This window comes from Etheostoma cragini, chromosome 2 (assembly GCF_013103735.1).
Source record: "Etheostoma cragini isolate CJK2018 chromosome 2, CSU_Ecrag_1.0, whole genome shotgun sequence".
Lineage (NCBI taxonomy): Eukaryota > Metazoa > Chordata > Actinopteri > Perciformes > Percidae > Etheostoma > Etheostoma cragini.
Genome location: NC_048408.1, coordinates 20,335,244 through 20,352,438, shown reverse-complemented (window position 1 = coordinate 20,352,438; position 17,195 = coordinate 20,335,244). Strand labels below are relative to the sequence as shown.

Sequence of the window (17,195 nt, the reverse complement as noted above, 5' to 3'; positions counted from 1 at the left end):
GCCCATGTTTCTGTTTGTTTACTTTTTGACAGTCCGGGTCTATTTTGTTGTTTTTAACTGTCACATTTCATATCTGCATATACTTTCCTGTGGAAATAGTACTCAGACTTCAGAGGCTGTTTGCTGGTTTTTATTCAGCCTCTCACTTCCCCGCTCCAGCATTCATTTGCCATGCCTTTTCATCCCCTCCCTCCTCCCCACCTCCTCACCCACCCACCCTCCACTACACTGCAGAGCACCGCTTGAGCTTTTTGAATCAGGGTTAGGCTACTGTTCTATCCCTTTTTTTAAACTTCCATATAACCCTGCCTTTGGTTTCCAGAGCTGGTGATATGAAGCAGAAGAAGAAAAAATGTCTGCCTGCAGGGTTTTAATGCCTGTAGTGAACACATATTGTTCATCACTTCAACAGTGGTAAACATGTTGACAGGACTAGCTATGAGTAACATAAGGTTACATAAGCTTTAATTTTAATTTGTATCATTTTGAGACATTTACTCAACATATAAATGCTTTATATGCACTATATAAGTTTAATCTAAGCAGTATATTGTCAAATGACGTGTATGGTATGTGCTACTTCTACACTGAATGGCACAGGTCACAGGTGACACATCTTTTGTCAAGTTTTCTGTTCACTAAAAGCAAGGACACTAAAAGCTATGATAAAGTGACACAAATAGTGTAGGTCCACGATAAATGGCTAATGGTCCTATCTGGTAGAATGAGAGCCTTTGATTTCAAGCATCAATATCAAAATTGTAATAAGAACTGTAGATTTATAAATGAAATAAAAAACAACAACAATATAAACCGTATCAATATTTTACCCTTTTTTCAGCCAAACATGTCCTGTAAAACTTGAGATGGGCCATGGTTAGCTATAGGTTTCAGTTATGAGTAATGATGCTGCTTGTTTATTTATTTGATTTTAATTTGGCATTTCTTGCCCAGGAGACATTTGTGTGGCTTCTAGGACTGTTTTCTTTATCTTTGGTGTGGGTTTGTAGTATTGTTTGGTAAACTTTGTTGAAAAAAGAAAAATTGTTGCCATTTATGATTTCAAGAGGATACTCAACTGTTCATTGTTTTGGGCAGTACACCGTATATAGGCAGATATGTAGTTGAAATACTATTGAGGAAATTGATGTGGGTGTCCTATTTGTTTTGGCAGGGTTGTTCACTCATATCCTATTGGACGAAGCGGCCCAGGCCATGGAGTGTGAAACCATCATGCCTTTTGCTCTTGCTAGCAAGACCACCCGTGTTGTGCTGGCTGGAGACCATATGCAGGTAAGTTCATAGAGTTTCTCTAGTGAAAAAAATAAAATTCAGCATTTCTGTTCTGCTTATTCACTACCAGAAAATGTAATTGCATTTTATAGGGTCTTGGGTTTTTTCTCTCAGACAAACAAAGACCCTTGTATGTATTCTAAAAAAGAAAAAACAAAAGATTACTTAGAAGGCATACGATACAGGTGCAGCTAGTAGGTCTGACATCAAGTAGATTTGCACTTAGCTGTGGATGTGTCTCCAGTCGTACTCAAAACACTAAAGACTCCAGCTGCACTGTAGAGCTGTGTGCTGGAGACCACTTCAGCCATATAAACTTCCATCAGTCAAACTTTCTAAGCCAACATAAGGAATTTAAACCATATTTAGACAGTGGCAGAGGATTACCAGTAGGCAGCTGATGACGAGGCAATAATCTACTGTGCAAAAGCTGCTTTAATTACCCAATTCTTCTCTCTCTCATATTTCTTGGAGCAAATACAAATGAATTTAAAAGACAAGGTCCACCTGTGTATCCATCTCTCTGTTAATCACTTTGTCTCACATATATTTCTCCTTCCACACTAGCTTAATAACTCCAAGGAAATAAGGTGCTCCAGGGAAAGATGTTGACCTTTATCTTTCTCAATCTAATCACTTTCTCCTGTCTGCTCATAATATTACAGTTTACCACTATTATTAAAAACTAATTACTGTATTGTACATGGCAGTGGTTCAAAGGTAAACGGAAAAGGAGTCTGCTTGTTAGTGTGGGTTTGTGCAGTTTTGCAAATGTGTCATTTGTCCTCATTTTATTTAAAGACCATTGAGATCATGGTCACAAATTGTTCCCACAACTTTCAGACCAGTAATATAATAATAATAATAATAATAATAATAATAATAATAATAATACACAATCAAATTGTTAAGACTGTTTTAGGTATTAGGGGAGCTACTGCTTTATTTTTGACTTATTGCCTACAAGCGATAAGGATTCAAATGCCACCTGTGGTTTGATTATGTTATTCTGCCTTGGTTTGCCAGCATTGCCACATTGGAGCAGATGTGTAACTAAGACTGCCCACTGAATATATACTCCAAATTCCACTATAATCACACAACAAACAACTCACCTACTTTATCTGAACTTACTAAAAACAAGAATAATTTTCATAATTTAAATTTAATAACATTTGTTTTAGTATAGTATCCAACCTAAATAACGTCTGTTTTTGAAAAAATAGTTCCAGGGACTATGGGCAGCCAAACTCTGATTTTTGGTGTAAAATGAAAAACTTGACCTTCATTTTCTGTGTGCCTTATCCATGTGTGATACATGGATTGACACATCTTTATTAGCCTTACAATTAATTCAGTATACCAAATTGAAATTCAAACTTGAATAGAAAGGACAAGTAATGATGTGAGATTGGTAAACTACCTTGTTCATTTAAAAATAACTTTGCTTTCTGTCTCTCTTCCCCAACCTCTTTCTCTCTCCATTTTATCTCTCTCGATTTGCAGCTCAGTCCATTTGTGTACAGCGAGTTTGCGAGGGAGCGTAACCTGCATGTGTCACTGCTGGACCGACTGTATGAGCACTACCCCCCTGAATACCCTTGCCGCATCCTCCTGTGTGAGAACTACCGCTCTCATGAAGCTATCATCAAGTAGGTGTGAGCCCTCAACAATGTGTTGTGTCAAAAAGGTTGGAGGAGAAGCTGAAATACTTGAGAGAAGAGGGAGTGGGAGGAATAGGCAAACACAGTTGAAGAATCGATAGACCTGAGTTGTCCAGCTAGGAAAGTGGAGTCATTGAGGAAATGTTTTTGCTGACAATACCAGGCGCTGCACGGTTTTAAGTGTATTGCTGGTGAGAAGATTGAATTGGAACTTGGAACTCCACTTTGAATTCTAAGCAGACGCAAAGAAAGGTTTATACAGCGGCAAAATGTGTCTCTCCACACACACACACACACACACACACACACATTCAATGACAGTTTAGATTTTGAAAAGATGAATCATTCTCAAGTTAAAATGGTTTTGTTTTTCAATCCCCAAATCTCATATACCCCAGGTTGTGTTACAGAGAAAAATATAAATGATATACAGGACAAAGAATTGTCCAACCAACAATAACCATCTTTTTCTTTGGCTCACAGTATCACTGACTTCTGATTTCTTTTCACAAACCTGTTAAATTCTCATTTCCCACTTTTTTTCCTTTCCATCCTCCTTTCTTCCTTCTTACAGCTACACATCAGAATTGTTTTATGATGGGAAGTTGATGGCAAGTGGGAAGCAACCTTCCCATAAGGACTTCTACCCTCTGACCTTCTTCACAGCCAGAGGAGAAGATGTCCAGGAGAAGAATAGCACTGCCTACTACAACAACGCAGAGGTATCAAAGTTATAATTGGTTTTGCTGTTCTGCTGAGTTATGTCTGGTGGCGTTTGCATATTGATTATGGACCAGTTCATTAGTCCTAAAACTCAAGTTTTTGGCCGAATTTTATGATTATTATGATAGCTATCAAATAAGAATTTATGTTAATAATTTACATTTACCCATTTTGAAACTAGATGACTTAATATCTGAATTTAGTTTTGCACATTTTGCTTTAATACATTTTCCAGATTGTTGAGTTTGGTTGACTGAAGTCCAAGAATGATTATCCAAAACTGATAAGCACTGTTTATTCCACCACATTAAACCCACTGTCTTTTAGTTGATGAAACTGAAGATTAAACCCATAAACTTATTTAGGAGCTGACACCCAAGTTATTTTTCTATGCAGGTATCAGGGTGTGAAGAGAGCATGACATTAAGCCTTGTTGTTGCCTCTTTCTCTAATGTTGCTCCTCCATCTTTTCAGGTGTTTGAGATTGTAGAGCGGGTGGAGGAGTTGCGCAAGAAGTGGCCAGTGGCTTGGGGCAAGCTAGACGATTGCAGCATTGGAGTGGTGTCACCATACGCTGACCAGGTGTTCCGCATTCGTGCTGAGCTCCGAAAGAAAAGAATGCATGAGGTCAGCGTGGAAAGAGTGCTCAATGTCCAAGGTGAGGAATAAGTATTAACCAACTCGCTCACGCTTTGTTTTTATAATAAATAGCCCACACCGAATCTGCATCTGCAGAAATTTGACAGCGCCTCCGCAGATTTTCCACAGGTTTTAAAAAACGTGATCTTTGTTATCCTAAATAAATACTGTTGTATGGACTGTGGGGGGGAAATGCCTTGGTTACCTTGTTTCAAGCCATTTTAGTGTGGTATAGAAAGCATGCAGGAAGAGTCAGCTTGATTTGTGCCAGTTCTCATTAATATTCAACAAGCTAAGCTGCTTGACTTGATTGGCAAATAGCTAGTCAATGAGAGCCTGGCTATCAGTGTCCTTTATGAGTTCATGAATAGTAACACGCTCAGACAACAGCCTTCAGTACATTTGGGTTTTACATTAAAAACTTACTTTTTGTCACATTTGCCTAAACTGTCACTACATCCTGACAGTATTACATCAGATGAGATCATCTGTAAAAAAAAAAATATATATATATATAAATAGGATATATGACCATTTCAGCAAATATGACAAAAAGTAACTTTTATTAAAGTTACCTACTGAACTATTTAATTTGATGGTGTATTATTATTATTACTATTATTATTATTATTAAATTGAAAACGGGAAGAAATCAGTTGGGGTCAGGCAATAACAACATAATGGTTGCAGACAAACAAATCCCAAAATGTTAATCCCTAAGTGCCTCATTATTATTTCTCCATGATGCTTCTCTCACATATTGCATAAGACAATATAAGAATCAATCTTCAGTCATAATTACGCTTAAAATGAGAGCTACATTACGTTAAAGACAAATCTGATATTTTCCACTGTAGTTAATTGTGTTCATTTTGCCCTTTATATAACCCAGTCCCAGCATAAGGAGCATATGAGTTGGGTTTCTTCCCCCAATCTCTCGTCTGCTTCAGTCTCATGCAGTTCCCACTTGTATTGCATCCAGCTGCCTTCCACGGCTCATTAACTTCTTCATTAATCTCTCATGAAACATGTGGACAACCCCCCCCCCCCCACACACACACACACATACACACACAGACACACACACACAGACACACACACACGCACACACACACAAGACTTTGCTCTGGTTAGTGCTTGAAATTTGGATTTAACTCACATGTACATGATATACATGTATGTTTGTGTTCTATCAACAACACACAAAGTAATTAGAATATAAAATTATTATTAGTTCTAAGATTCCCTAATTAGAGAAATGGTTATTTGGCTCCTCTTATTTGTAGCAATACTTGAGTGCAACACAATTAGCCCAAGAAGACAGCATGCAAATAGTTTTAGTTTCCACTGATATCTAATGTCATGAAAGCAAAGCGAGAAAATTTAAAAACCGAGCAAAGAAGGCGTGCAAGTCTAATTTTCTCTCAGACCAATTACAATATTTGTGATTCATTTGTCATAGAATGTATGGATTTCTTTTCTCCTAATGATGCCCCCATAAACCTGCCTACCCCAGCTATAAGATCCTCAAAGATTTGTCATTCATTCAGAGTACTTAGAGACTTGACAAGAAAAAACATGTTTGCAGGTAAACAGTTCCGGGTGCTGTTTCTCAGCACGGTGCGGACGCGGCATACCTGCAAACACAAGCAGACGGCCATCAAACGTAAAGAGCAACTAGTTGAGGACTCAACAGAGGACCTTGACTATGGATTCCTCTCCAACTACAAGCTACTCAACACGGCCATCACCAGAGCCCAGTCCCTGGTTGCAGTTGTGGGAGACCCTATAGCACTGTGCTCTGTTGGGCGTTGCAGGTAAATAATGGCACTTTTGACTAAAGCCTTATACACTGTACCCTAACAGATCTTTATGGAAAGTGATAGTTGTAGTCCTTGTGATGTGGTAAATCTACAGGATCAATGACCTTTGTTATTTGGTCTTATATTGATTTGCGTTTTACTAGATAACTTTTGATAAGGGTTTCCTAAAGCCGCAAAAGGTACAGTAAGCAATGTTAATCCAGTACACTTTTTGTCAAATTCAGCAAATATCTCCTCCCGGTCACCTTGCTCTCTATTTTCTTTGTGCGCCTGGTGTGCCTAAACAGCCCTGGCTGTGTAAATGCAAAACAACTAACAACAGAAAGGTGCGAACAAATCGAGTTTGCAGAGAAACATCAAAAATGGAAAAGGACAAAATATTCTAAGTTAAAGAAAGAAGTTGTATGACCATGATAAAAGAGAGCCTTCTTAACATTGGTGAGGCTTTTCAACGCTGCAGAAACCTCCGTGTTTTTAAAGGAATGAAAACTGATGAGGGCTAAGTGAGTAATAGCGTTACCTTTGCTGTTTCAGTGTTTTCAATAGGTCAGTTTAACCTAGTCCGTTTGCTAATGTTTGTGATGACTACTCCCAAATGGTTGGCTTAACAGCAGTAGTGACAGCTGACTAATCAACAACCTAAGTTGAGCAAAGATTGACTCTGCCATATTTTGTTAAGTCAGCAGAGACACTAACAGAATGGTCGCTATGGTATTGCGCGTCCCTTAATCCGGGGGGCGGAGATTCTGAAGGGGGGTTGTATTTGTTTGGAGTTAAAATAACCATCTTTACGCAGCATCGCTTACTGCACCTTTTTATAAACGTGGGTGAATCTCATGACATGGACACCATCAGTAATGATGACAGTTTGTCCAGATTGGACCCCTGTTTATCTTTCTACACTTATTGAGCTTTGGGTTGTCTTCATAGTTTCATATATAGTAGATTATAGCTAGGAGGGTCCATTTGCTGCCACCCCCTATTGAAATCACTTTAACGTATTCACTCTTAGATCCCCTTGTCCACCTTCTATCTCCATAGCAACCGTCCATGTTTGCCTCTGCTGGATATCATAAATTGTCAGGTCTTTTGCTGTTGTGTTTGTTTGTAAATGTCATTCTGCAGAAACAAAACAAGTGAATTGATGTGTCCAAAATAGATAAATCTTTTGACCCACATTGAGTCTCCTCCCAGGAATGACCAATCTAAATAAAATGGGTGCCGATTTCTGTGTTGTGGAACAGTTTTACAAAGTGTTGAGCTGCAGTTACTACTTTATCATAAAACTGAAACATAAAATAGCCTGGATGGTGTACTATTAAAATCTGACGTTTTCCAACTAAAAATAATTAAGTATGCTATTATTTATTATGCCAATAATAAGGATTAGCAAGCTATAATAGTTAGCACACTAATATTTCGTGGGATTTCCACCCACTCTTTTATGACTACTCCTGTCTGAGGAAAAAACAGCTAATAGCTCATTTAAAGACAGTATACAGATTATATTGTATTGTGCCCTTTGTTCTTTTCTTTCTTGCATTCTTGCTACTCCCATTTTGCCTCTTGGCTTTAATTTTCTTTCTCTTTGGTGTGATTTTACTGATTTTCCCTGTTCTCATTTCCCCCCTCCTCTTAACACCTGCTTTACACATGCTTTTTCTACATTTGTTTTTTATATTCAGCCCCCAAGAAGTAATTTCTTTCACTGCCAGCAGAAAAAAATCAACACGGTGATCCATTAAACACTCGCACCAAACAAGGAGAGATAAAGGAGAATGCAATTAAAACTTGTCTCCATCTATTTTTTTCCTTTTCCAGAAAATTCTGGGAACACTTTATCTCCATTTGCCATGAAAACACGAGCCTACATGGCATCACCTTTGATCAGATCAAATCTCAGCTGGAGGCCCTGGAGCTCAAAAAGACCTACGTCCTCAACCCGTTGGCCCCAGAGTTCATCCCTCGTGCCCTCAGGCCACTGCAAGGGCACCATTCTTCACAGGTCCTACATCCCCACCACCATCCACATCCTCAGCATGCACAGCCAGTCTCGAACAAGCAGGGTCCGCAACAGCAACAGCAACAGCAACAGCAGCAGCAGCAGCAGCAACAGCAGCAACAGCAGCAGCAGTCACCCCCTAAGGTGAGGTGTTTTGAATGATGGCGGGCACAGTGAAAGGAATAACTGTTTCCATCCATCTATTTTTTTATATACAGTTTTAACGTGGGTTATTACAAATTTTGACACTAAACTGTAGAAATAATTGAAAAAAAAATCAAACAAGATTTCTCTTCTGTAAATACTGAAATAACAATTTCTTTTTGTAGGGTTCCTCTGTTAATTTAATGTTTTGGGTAACCACTTATTGGTTTGTAAAAATAGTAAACAAATTATCCAGAATGAATTGATTGCTTCTCGTTTTTAGAGAGGAACTATGATAAAAGCTTTGCACGTGTGGGCACAAAACACATATCTATTAAAATGACTAAAGATTTATTAAAATAACTCAAGGAAATTACTTTGTGGTTGTTCATTTTGGCCCCAGAAAAACAACACAGATACAATATTAGCATCACAGGTTTGGTAGAAGGATGTGTTGTTTGATTGTGTAGCTCCGGTCAAAATGTCTTTGTGTGTCTTTCTGTCCACCCTGCCTGCCCTGAGGTAAAGGTTAACAAAATCACCACAGCTGCCAACACCCACTGGGCCTAATGAGACGCAGCTCCGCAGCATCAGCTGCCTTTAGAGACACACAGTTCCTCTCTTGCTCCACAGTCATACTATGAAGCACAGAACCACACAGCATACACAGACGGGATATCAGTATGCACTAGGTCATATTTTTGTTTCCTTTATTATATGCGGCATATGGCTATTTCAAAGGTCGGACCATTCTTGGCACCTCTTTGTTGGATGCACCCACTGCGCTATACAGCCAAAATAATCCATTCAAATGTCATTTAATAATAGATTTTTAATTTGGCTTAAAAAGTGTCTTACCGTAGTTTTGACTGTTTGCTTTAGTGCAAGGTTAACATTTGCTGCTGACAAATATTACACAAATACTTCACCTAGTAAGTTTTATACAGTTTCTAATAATCAGGATGAGTTGACCAAGTTATTATAGTTTTTCACAGCGTAACTGTCAGCACAACAGAAATAATCAATAAATCCTAACCCAAGCCCTCAACGTTTTACATGGACAGAGAAGACTATACAGTGTGTAGTTGCAATTACTTGTATAAACATCAGAAAATGAGAAAGCATGCAGCATGTTCATTGTTGGGCATCCATCTGGCCAGAAATCTATGCTTCAGTTGACTTCATATTGTGAAGTGCTTTTTTCAGACAGATGGTGTTTTGGTGTGCAAGACTGTGACACTTGTTAAAATATGTCTCACATTAAAAAGCTATTTTTAGTTTTAGCTTTAGCACAATTAGTGTCATTTTAATTGAGGAAAGATTATTTACTTATTGTCACTCTTTTTAAACATATTTGTTACTTTCTTTCTTACTGTATTGTAAATCAGATGTGATACTTATTGGGGGGGGGGTATCGGACACAAATTGAGATGTTTGGTATTAAGTCAAACTTTTGCAACTTCTTCTTAGCACATATTATTGAGTATGTGTCTCCCCATTACAATCTTTCTTGCCTCTCTATTTTGCTCTACAATCTGCAACCTCTTGCCATTGATTACCCAGCACAGGATGCATCTCCACTTCACTAACAGATTAAGTGTGCCGTTGAGGACCAAACTATTATTGCTGCACTTTTACACTCAAAGGAGTTTTGCACAGACAAACTTGAGCCATTTTCTTTTAGTTTTCTTTGACTTTCAACTTTACTGGAAAAATGAACATTCTACAGAGACTGACTTTTAAATTAGTTGCACCAGTTTGATATTTGTTGATATGTCATATAGGATGGCTGGAAACAAGGCCCTGGCTGATTAGATGTTGTTTTCTGAACTCATCCTTTAGTTGGTACCTAGGATCTCATACTGGTTTCAACATAGTCAGGCTTTTTAATACTGAAATTACTGCATTTGCAGCCATATCTTTAAATGTCTAAATTATCCTATACTTTATTTATTGGATCTCGTGGAATGGAGGATGTCATTCATTTCTTGCTCCTCCAAGGAAGCATATTTACTGTCAAAGACTACCTGTTAACAACATAATCAACCGAGAGACAGTGGTCTCTGCACTGGTTGGCTACAAAACCAACCAGTGAAAGAGCTCAAAGTAGATTGCTGTGTATGCTTGCTTGTAATGATTAATAACACATGAGATCAGGTCAACTTTGACTCAGGTATGGGGAGATCTCATGCGAGCCCACTGCTCTGTATGTATGGGTTTGTGTGTGCACCCCCACCCCCACTTTGAGTAATTTTGCATGTGTGTCAAAATTGATCAGGATTCAGTTCAAAGTCTCTGTATCTACATTGTAGATGCTGTATTGTGAAGCCCCTGGAGAAAGAGATTAGCAAGGGGTTTTGGTTGTGCTCATTTAGTAATAGAAAGAATAATCTTTCTTAACAGATATGTTGACTTGTAGCATGAAAAACGGAAATGGAAAAATTATCTATCCTGATATAGCTCATATCATATCTTAAAAACAATGTATATCACGATATAGCATTTTCTCTCTACATAAACAGTCTATATGAAAGAACCACACGGTAAAGCCGATTTGTTTGTACTCCTGGGTGAAATAAATACTTGACAAACGGTCAGACAAAACAAGTACTGAGTACTTTTTAATTTTACTAAGAATAGTTGTAAGTTGGTAAGGGGCTTTGGCGGACCCATAATGCTGCTTTGTCACTTTTTCACCTGCCTTTGGGACAACTCACACATCATGTGCGCAACTGCATGTAATCCTGCCATGCCGGCTTTCCCTTTCGCACGTATGCCGGTTTAGCTCTGTTACGGCTCTGTGATCGCCTCAGCTGTCTGCTTAAAGGAGCAACAACTCTGTCCCCTCTTTCTGTCACACAGATGGCAAGGCGGCTTTAAAGCATCAGACCCGTCTTTAACAGGCTGTTTGAAAGGGGCTGTTGTGACTGATGTGGGACAGTCAGGACCATACTGCAACTGCTGTTTGCCCAGTTCCTATGTTGCTTTACAGTTGCCAGAATTGTGTATTTACTCCACACTCATCCACGCTGACTTTTCTTTTCCATTTGGCCTCTACAAACACCTTTTTACAGTCTTGCTCAATTACTTTTTAATAATTCTTTTGTCTTACAGGGGAAACATGCAAACCACGTAGAGCATCTTCCACCTGAAGGATATGGTAAGTGTATTATGCTGCCCATGTTTACCCTTGTTGATTATCTCAATAATAAAAGGTACAATTTTATGAAAAACGTCCTTTCTTTTATCGTTATCTCATGCCCCCAAGTTATGTCTTTCTCTTGTTTGACAAAGGTTGAAAGTGGATGGTTTTTTTTATTTTTATGTCTGAATTACAGACGGGTTTTCAATTTTTTGTCAGTAGCTCATCCTGCACTAATGTATAGTCCACCATTGATGAATACGGCATCCGTGAGTCAGTTTCCTTGTTGCATTAACAGTTGAAATTTACAAAAGATATAACAATGACCGTTTTACACATACAACCATATATAGAAGTAATATTCCACCCACATAGCATTTCTCTCCTTATATATGTTTTGTATATTATGGTCAAGTCTTAACAGTGCAACAGTGAAAGTGTTTCCATTTGCAGGCTTGTCCTGTTCCTCTGTCTCCCTGCATACAAACAAGCACACAACACGACAGCTTGATATGAGCCAGTCTAATGCAGCAGCCCAGATGGACACATGAAGGCCTGAGGCTTTAAAAGCCATCAGTGCGATGTAGCCTTGAACAACACAGCAAGAAGTTGTTAATACGATGTTAGCATCTAGATTAGCCTAAACTGAGAAGAAAAAAAATTGAATGTGGCATATCCCTTCTTCCTGTCCTTCCCACCAAGATGAATTCAGGTTGGCCGTTAGCTATTCATTTTTTCCTTCTAAAAGAATCAAACAGGTTATTGTCTAACAATTTCCGAGCTATGAATAGTTTGATATTCCTTGCTCTATTTGTTACAATCAATGTTTCATCACATTAGAGTTAAGAACCATTTGCATTTGGTTGTAATACCATACCATTTTCTCTCATTGCAGTCCAACCCAACCCAGCCGTGCTAATGGGAACCCCTATTCGGGCATTCACACCACCTTTGGGTAGCACACCTTCTGGCATGGGCAAGTCACCCAGTCCTGTTCAGAGGATAGATCCTCATACAGGCGCCAGTATCCTCTACGTCCCAGCTGTGTATGGTGGAAACATGGTCATGTCCATGCCCCTGCCTGTAAGTTTCCTGATACCGGTAACAAGCCGAAGGATCCAATGTATACTTATCCAGTGTGAAAAACATGCCACGTTCATATATTCAATATATATGTCAATGTGTCAGTGGAATAGGTGCATATTTTGTGAAAGAAAATCACATTCATTTTACAATGTATGAATATCAGTTTTTTTTCTCATGTAGATTGGTCCACCATTATGAAACTCACTTTTGTGTGTTATGTATGTTGATTGTATGGTATTACATATTGTGTGGACAATGAAGGTCCACATGGTTCCTAGTACAATTTAACAAAAAATGTATGCACAGACATTACTGTTCAAACATTAATGTCATACTCAACATACGGGTGTTTTTTGCACATGATCCTGTTTAATAAGCGTGGATTAAAACTTGGGTATTTGGTTTTATACGTTAATTTGTAATTGTAATAATTTGTTCTGCCCATAATCCACAGTGTGGGTTTTTCTCCCTGTCCTCTTTCACGGTGTCTTAAACAATAATCTATCAATCTGTGTTTTTATTTCCTTAGTTGCCTTGGCCAGGTTACCAGAATCGCTTTGCTGTGGACCCTCGTATCATGAGTCACCCAGCAACCATGGCCTACAACTTCAATCTGTTGCAGGCCCAGAATCGAGGCTCTCCCATTCCTTACAGTGGAGTGGCCCCCCCTCTTGGGATGGGCCAGCCCAGCCCTGACAAGGAGCTACAGGCAGACCCCATCAGAAATGGTGCGCCATTTAATTTACCACATCAAGCTACCACCCATAATCATACATGACTGGATAAAATATGCCATATGGTAATACGTTTGTTTTGACTTCTTAGGTAAATTAGAGGGATGCCCAAAGGCAGAACAGAGCCGTCTTCAGACACCAGAGAGGAAGAACGCAGACATGAAAGAAAAACAGGCAAGATGTTGTCATTTGTTTCTTTTTTTTTAACCATAACCATCGTGTTTATTTTATGTAGAGCCATAAGTGTTTGCTCATGAAGTTTAAAATATTTATTTTTATTTTTATTTTTTTTTGGTCCAGGGAGAATTAGACACAGGCCAAAGTCGAAGTTTAGACTCGCAAGCAGATGGGCTAGTTGGATTTCCTAATGCGCTACTCCATCGAAAAGATCCCTCAGCTGCCCAAAGACCTCTAAACTACCACCTGGCACCACCCAACCAAGCTTTTCCTCCACATCCTGCTAGTGGAAGAGCCTTTCCCCCACAGTATCCAGTCTCTAGGCTTCCGTATCGGGTCAGCCAGCCTCAACACCCAGGGATGGCCCCACACGGTCAACAGCAACAGCTCAGCCCTGCATACGCTGGTGGTAGCCACAACGCTTCCTTCTTTAGTGGTCCCATACCCCCTCACAGGGTTGTCCAGTCTCCCACTTTGGATGGTCCGGAGCCTGGAGTGGTGGAGGAGATGAGTAGCTCTATTAGAACTCCAGTTGGCCATTCAGGGGTCCAGCACCCAGGCCTGTCGCAGCATAACAGGGTCAACAGCTTTGGGGAGGACGGGCAGGATGGAAGCCTAGGAGATAGTTTGGGTGAGTGGAGGATCTTTTTTAATAAACAACTGAAATTGCAGCAGATGCAGAAGATGTTGGTTGTAATGCCAGCTGTTTAAAATATATAAAATTTATAAAAAATGTTAAATATTTTGAAATTCAGTTTGACAAGTTCCTTCCTATGACTGACTTATTTGGCAAAATCCTTTTGTTTTCTGACAGGCTAATCTGTAGCTGCCTTTGCTCACAAGTTAGACAAGATGTATTGTTACTTTAGTATTTGATCTATACAATTGTTTATTACCCTTCTCAAGCAATGTGTTCTTCCCCCCTGAAATAATTATTTTCAATGATAAGAAAGTTAGTAGATTGGAGAACATTACATATCTTTAAAGGCGATAATAATAATAATGGCAATAATGAAGTGCCTTTAAAAAAAACTCCTATTACTTAATTGATCTCCGAATAGGAGTGATGCTCTTTGTGATTGTATACATTTGCAAATAAATGCTGGTTAGCTGAAATTAGATTGAGTTACCATGTAAACTCTTTTCTCATTTGCTAATGATGCCACAGAATCACAGTTTTCTATCAAATGCAGAAAACTGATGTAGTTATATCTAGTTCTCTGGTTCCTTTCCTGTATTGACACATTTACTAGATAATCATTCATAGTATATCAGTTCAAAGCAATCCTAAACTTAACAGTATACAGTGCCATAGCCCACATGAGGACATCACCAATGACTCTAAAACTAATCTTTTGGTTCCCCTTTCAGACCTTCAGGGTTCATTGGCTCTAGAGGCCCTGAGCCAGCAGCAGCAGGCAGCCAGACTGGGCCAGTGGGGGGAGGCTGCAGGCCCTTTTCTCCAGGGCAGCGTTGCCTTCCCGCTTCCCCAACAGCTTGCCCACCTTGCTCAGCCCGGCATAGCTCGCTTCCCCCATCAGCTGCTCAGGGCAGCTAGTTGGGGCCTTAGTGCCAATATGGAGGAGGAAGTTGTCACTTCTGCCTCAACTGGGCCACCTTTCACCAGGCAAGACTAAACACCAGTTTAAACTTGATACTAAAGAAATGTTGTTTTTCCAATGAACATATTAAAACAAGATAACTACTTGAAAATTGACATACACCGTGACCATTGCTGTATGTTTCTCTTTGATGGTTGCCATGGCTATTGTTAACCCTTGTAATTGTTGTTCCTTAATAGTTTTCTTTTCCTTGTTCCTGCTTATAAACATAATACAGAGTTCAGATGTAAAGAATTATAATTTTAACTTCCAGGTACCCGGGCCTCTTGAGAGAGATGCCCCCACAGGAACAGTCTGAACCCAGGGATGCAGCTGAGATGCAGCCCCCACCTCAATCTCGTCTCCTCCAGTACCGCCAGTCCCAGCCCCGTGCCTCAGGTGACCCTTTATCCTCCTTAGCTGCCTCCACCAATCATGCAGGCTCTTTCCCATCAGGACCTTACTCCCACGACGCAGGTCGCGATCTCCTAAACGACACCCTTCTCAATAACCCAGCTCTGCAGCAACAGCACCCGGGGAACCCCCTGTATAATACTGGTAGCTACCCACATCAGCCACAAGGGCACTCTGCCAGCCCCCCTCCCTCCCAGGTCAAATACCTTTTGCAAGAGGCCCAGTGGCCTCATGGTGGAGCTGTGCCGGTGAGCCAACCACAGCAGAATCACCTATTAGGGAACCAGGGCCATGGCCTTTCTTATGGGCTGCCCATCATGGCTCACCCTAACAGACAGGAGCAAGTCCACCTGATGCAACTTCACCATCAGCACCACCAGCAGCAGCAGCAGCAGCAGCAGCAGCAGCAGCAGCAACATCATCAGCAGCAGCAGCAGCAGCAGCAGCAACAACAACAACAACAACAACAACACCACCAACAGAGTCAAGGTCCAGACCAGGAGTCCTACCACCCACTGTCCCCCAGAACATCAGCAGCCACATCCCTTCACAATGTAGATGAGGTAAATATTCATTTATTTGGATCTTTATTATTTGGATCCTTATCAAGGTATCTAAACATTTGCTGTATACTAGGGCTGTGGGTAAATGATTATTAAACAATTAATCAGGCGATTATTTTATTGATTAGTCGACTAATCTAACGCCTGATTGGACGATTAATATAACGATTATATTTCTGTTGCTTGATTAAAAAAAACGAAAAGAAACACTGCAGTGCACAGTATAGACATTCCTGAGAGTTTTTAACACAATATAAAATTCTTGTTTTCAGTTGTACAGTCCCAACAAATCTCTCCTGTACAAAAGATAAAAAATGGAGTGCAAAAACAAACACTGTGCAGTGCACATTATAGACATTCCTGAGTGTGTTTAGCACAATATAACAGTCCCAACATAAAACTGACTCTCTTAACTGCGATTCTGAAAGCTTACATCCGAATGCAGCGTGTGCAATAACGTTAGCTAAACACAGCTGTCTACTAACCTAGCACTAACAAACGCACACGGAGAGCTAAGATAGTTAGCTAGCACCACCGAAGTGCGCAGCGCTCAAGCTGCACAACACACTACACAATCATGAAATTAATCCCACATTGCTGTTGTGCTGGTGTGGTATGCCCATTCAATTTGGCAAAGAGCGCAAATGACGACACCTTTACATTTGGGACTAGATTTGAAGTATTCCCATACCTTCGTTGATATAGGGCGAGCTGTTTGTTTTTTTAGGCCTTTTTAGCGGGTACAAGCCAGAGGAGCTGGGAACCACGGTAGCAAAGCTGAGCGGTTCACACAGCAGGACTTTGGAACCCTATATTTTTCTAAGGATTTTCCATTATACATCTTCTCCGCGTAAAACTCATGCTACAGCCCTAACCGTACATGTTGGCGGTGTGCCATTTTCAGGATTGTTCCAAAATTCCGCAAAGACCTCTGACGCAACAATTGACCCGCTTTCACCACTTGGTGGAGCTATAGCAGAAAAAACGCGTTTGGCCCTATAACTCCCAAACCGTACATCAGAAATTTAAAAAACATATATCCACGTGTTACCAGGATCCAACTGAATCTCGTGATATAGGCCACGACCATTTCCACATTTTCCTTTAGGGCGCTGGGATATTTATAATGGCAATGTACCACAGACCTTTACTTATACTGATATTTACTGATGTTTACGTTTTGCCTTGTT

The 17,195-nt window shown here is 39.9% G+C and overlaps 1 protein-coding gene across 2 annotated transcripts in view; it reads left to right on the top strand.

Annotated features, from left to right (window-relative positions):
• The window catches only part of helz (helicase with zinc finger), a 57,649-nt gene that overhangs the window by 37,672 nt on the left and 2,782 nt on the right, over positions 1-17,195 (top strand). For both annotated transcript variants that reach the window (XM_034888318.1, XM_034888309.1), the window contains exons 19-31: positions 1,175-1,293; positions 2,800-2,945; positions 3,532-3,679; positions 4,155-4,338; positions 5,908-6,136; positions 7,964-8,288; positions 11,403-11,448; positions 12,326-12,513; positions 13,046-13,244; positions 13,342-13,424; positions 13,551-14,058; positions 14,799-15,054; positions 15,303-16,005. In XM_034888318.1, the coding sequence (XP_034744209.1) occupies positions 1,175-1,293; positions 2,800-2,945; positions 3,532-3,679; positions 4,155-4,338; positions 5,908-6,136; positions 7,964-8,288; positions 11,403-11,448; positions 12,326-12,513; positions 13,046-13,244; positions 13,342-13,424; positions 13,551-14,058; positions 14,799-15,054; positions 15,303-16,005 (3,134 nt within the window). The remainder of the gene's footprint in view (positions 1-1,174; positions 1,294-2,799; positions 2,946-3,531; positions 3,680-4,154; positions 4,339-5,907; positions 6,137-7,963; positions 8,289-11,402; positions 11,449-12,325; positions 12,514-13,045; positions 13,245-13,341; positions 13,425-13,550; positions 14,059-14,798; positions 15,055-15,302; positions 16,006-17,195) is intronic.